The 2,922-nt window shown below is 50.8% G+C and overlaps 1 protein-coding gene across 1 annotated transcript in view; it reads left to right on the forward strand.

Annotated features, from left to right (window-relative positions):
- The window catches only part of LOC102255967 (carbohydrate sulfotransferase 6), a 10,574-nt gene that overhangs the window by 6,553 nt on the left and 1,099 nt on the right, over positions 1 to 2,922 (forward strand). The window contains exon 2 of the mRNA XM_005862711.2: positions 2,502 to 2,920. Coding sequence (XP_005862773.1) covers positions 2,518 to 2,920 — 403 coding nt within the window. The 5' untranslated portion in view covers positions 2,502 to 2,517. The remainder of the gene's footprint in view (positions 1 to 2,501; positions 2,921 to 2,922) is intronic.

Here is a 2,922-nt window from a genome sequence, read left to right on the forward strand (position 1 = left end):
TATAATTTTAAAGTGTATAATTTTAAAATTTATATATATATAAATTTTTATTTTTATTTTTTTTAAGAAAGTGCCAGGAGCTTAGCAATGGAAGTCCAGGGTTGGAGTCCTGGTTTCCTGCTGTCTCTTTAAGCCTTGGGGTTCTTCACCTAAAAAACTGAGATCATAATGGCCGCCTCAGGGGCTGCTGAGTTAAATAATAGAGTGGATATAAAGCATCTCACACTTGAGGTGATTTCTGTCAGCACACCCATTAGGAGTTCCCTTCCTCTCCTGCCCCCTGTTCTCAGGGGGAGCACACCCTTAAGGAGAGGAGATAACAAGTGCAGAGCAGATGGATGGTTACTCTCCATGTCTTCTAGGTTTTCCAGGAGCGGGCATGGGATCCAGGAGGCAGTTCTGGAGTTAGCAGATGGCAGCTATTGGGCATCCTCCTTCCACTCCTACAGCCTACCAATAAGGGAAAGGCACAGAGATGGGATCTGCTCATGATCTAGACCAGTGGTTCTCAACCTTCTGGCCCTTTAAATACAGTTCCTCATGTTGTGACCCAACCATAAAATTATTTTCGTCGCTACTTCATAACTGTAATGTTGCTACTGTTATGAATCGTAATGTAAATATCTGATATGCAGGATGGTCTTAGGCAACCCCTGTGAAAGGGTCGTTCGACCGCCAAAGGGGTCGCCACCCACAGGTTGAGAACCGCTGGTCTAGACCCTGGCTCTCTCAGTGGGGACATGGACAGGGAGGGTGTTATTAGGGAGCAAATACTGTGAAACTAAGGGGGAAACTTCCAGGCCCCTATCTTCCAAAGCACCTCATCCTTGATCATTGCAGGAGCAACAGGTGCAAAGAGGAGAAGACTCGGGAACCTTGGGGTGTGGAAGGCTCAGTGTTCCTTTCTGCAGCGCAAGCACGACATTTAAAGATTCACCAAAGGATTCAGGGTGGTTGGGGTGAGAGGTGGGCCTGGGAAGTGTTGGGATTCCAAGCAGAGGTGACCTCAGGTGTCTCATCTGGGTGATCTCCCATGGTTCCTCCTCTCCAGACCCAGCTCAACGCAGCAAGAATAATCTGGGGAATAAATATGCCACCTCACCAAGCCCTTTCCTCTTATGGGTTTGTACCAGCATTCCTCACAGCAACTGTAAGAGGTTAAATGTTATCCCCAATTTACAAAGGAGGAAATTGAGCCTTGGAGAATTCAAGTCATTTGCCCCAGGTCTCATAGCTCCTGAGTGGCATGGGAGGAACTCCAAGCCAGTCCTCTCTCCTGCACTTAGCAGGAGACACAGTCAGTTCACTCATTTGGAAAAATGTATCCAGCAGCCAGTCTGAGCCCAGCTGCAGCCAGGGCAGGGCTAGCTCCCCCTGTGGGGCTGCTGCTTTCTCAGGACCTGAGGCTCCTCCAGGCATCCCCCATGATAGAGGTGGGCAGTTACCCCAGCAGTCCCGGGCCGTGGTGGGTAACCTCAGCAGGGAAATGGCAAGCAGCCACCAGGGGCCTGACTCTACTCTCACCTCCCAGCTTCTCCAGCTCCATCCTATCTCTCCCCGAACTGGTTTCTTCTGCAAACTCACAGGTTCCAGAAGGATACCCTCCCTCGAGTCCAAGCACTCTGCAGCACTTCACTCCCCGTGGGTGATGGTAACAGTTGGTGTTCTTTGTCTTCTATTTACTTGTTTACTTTTAATAACAAAAGTTGTATTTGCATGTTAGAAATTTTCAGACAATGCAGAAGCTCAATGTGTAGAAAATACAAGCTATCCATTATGAAGGTTTAGTACATTCCCCCTGCCCCCATGCTCATACCAATACTCCAGGAACGGTATTGTCCCTTTTTTACAGATGGGTAAACTGAGTCATGGAGAGATTAAGTGTTTGGTCCAAGATCACAGGCTAGAAAGTAGCTGAACCAGGATTCAACCTGAGGGAGCCAAATCACCCATCAAGCTGTTCAGCTGAACAACCGAAACGCGTCTCCCTAAACGGAATTCTTAACCAAAAGGCCGGAGTTTTTGTTTTTAAAAATATTTCCTTCAACCCTGCCGGTGTTGTTTCGTGGTTGAGCCTTGACCTATGAACCAGGAGGTCAGAATTAGATTCCCAGTCAGGGCTCCATTCCCCAGTAGGGGGCGTGCAGGAGGCAGCCAATCAATGATTCTCTCGTTGATGTTTCTATTTCTCTCTCCTCCCTTCCTCTCTGAAATCAATAAAAATATATATTAAAATATTTCCTTCACCAGATAGGGAGTGAGGGAGGAAGAGAAGAGAATAAAAGAGAAGAGAAGAGGGTTTCCCATAGTATTCTGCCGCTGGCCTTTTGCTCTGCATAGACTATGGCACCTCACCAAGCCCTTTCCTCTTATGTGACACTAGATCATGGCTTAGGTCTTAACGTCACCTTCCTCGGGCTGCTCCCTGCAACCACTGAGCAGAAGTTGGGATGTGGACAAGGGCGCTGTGGGTCCCTAACTGCGAACCTTCCCTCCCGCAGGCCCCTTGCACGCAGCATGTGGCTGCCACGCATCTCCAGCACGACGGTGACCGCGCTCCTGCTGGCGCAGACCGGCCTCCTGCTCTTCCTGGTCTCCCGGCCCAGGCTGACATCCCCAGCAGATGGCGAGGAACGCGTGCATGTGCTGGTGCTGTCTTCATGGCGCTCTGGCTCATCTTTCGTGGGCCAGCTCTTCAGCCAGCACCCCGATGTCTTCTACCTGATGGAGCCCGCGTGGCACGTGTGGTCCGCCCTGTCGCACGGCAGCGCGCCGGCGCTGCACATGGCCGTGCGTGACCTGGTGCGGTCCGTCTTCTTGTGTGACATGGATGTGTTTGATGCCTACCTGCCGTGGCGTCGCAACCTCTCAGACCTCTTCCAGTGGGCCGTGAGCCGCGCGCTGTGCTCGCCGCCGGCCTGC

Source organism: Myotis brandtii, unplaced genomic scaffold, assembly GCF_000412655.1.
Source record: "Myotis brandtii unplaced genomic scaffold, ASM41265v1 scaffold165, whole genome shotgun sequence".
In the NCBI taxonomy this organism is placed as follows: domain Eukaryota; kingdom Metazoa; phylum Chordata; class Mammalia; order Chiroptera; family Vespertilionidae; genus Myotis; species Myotis brandtii.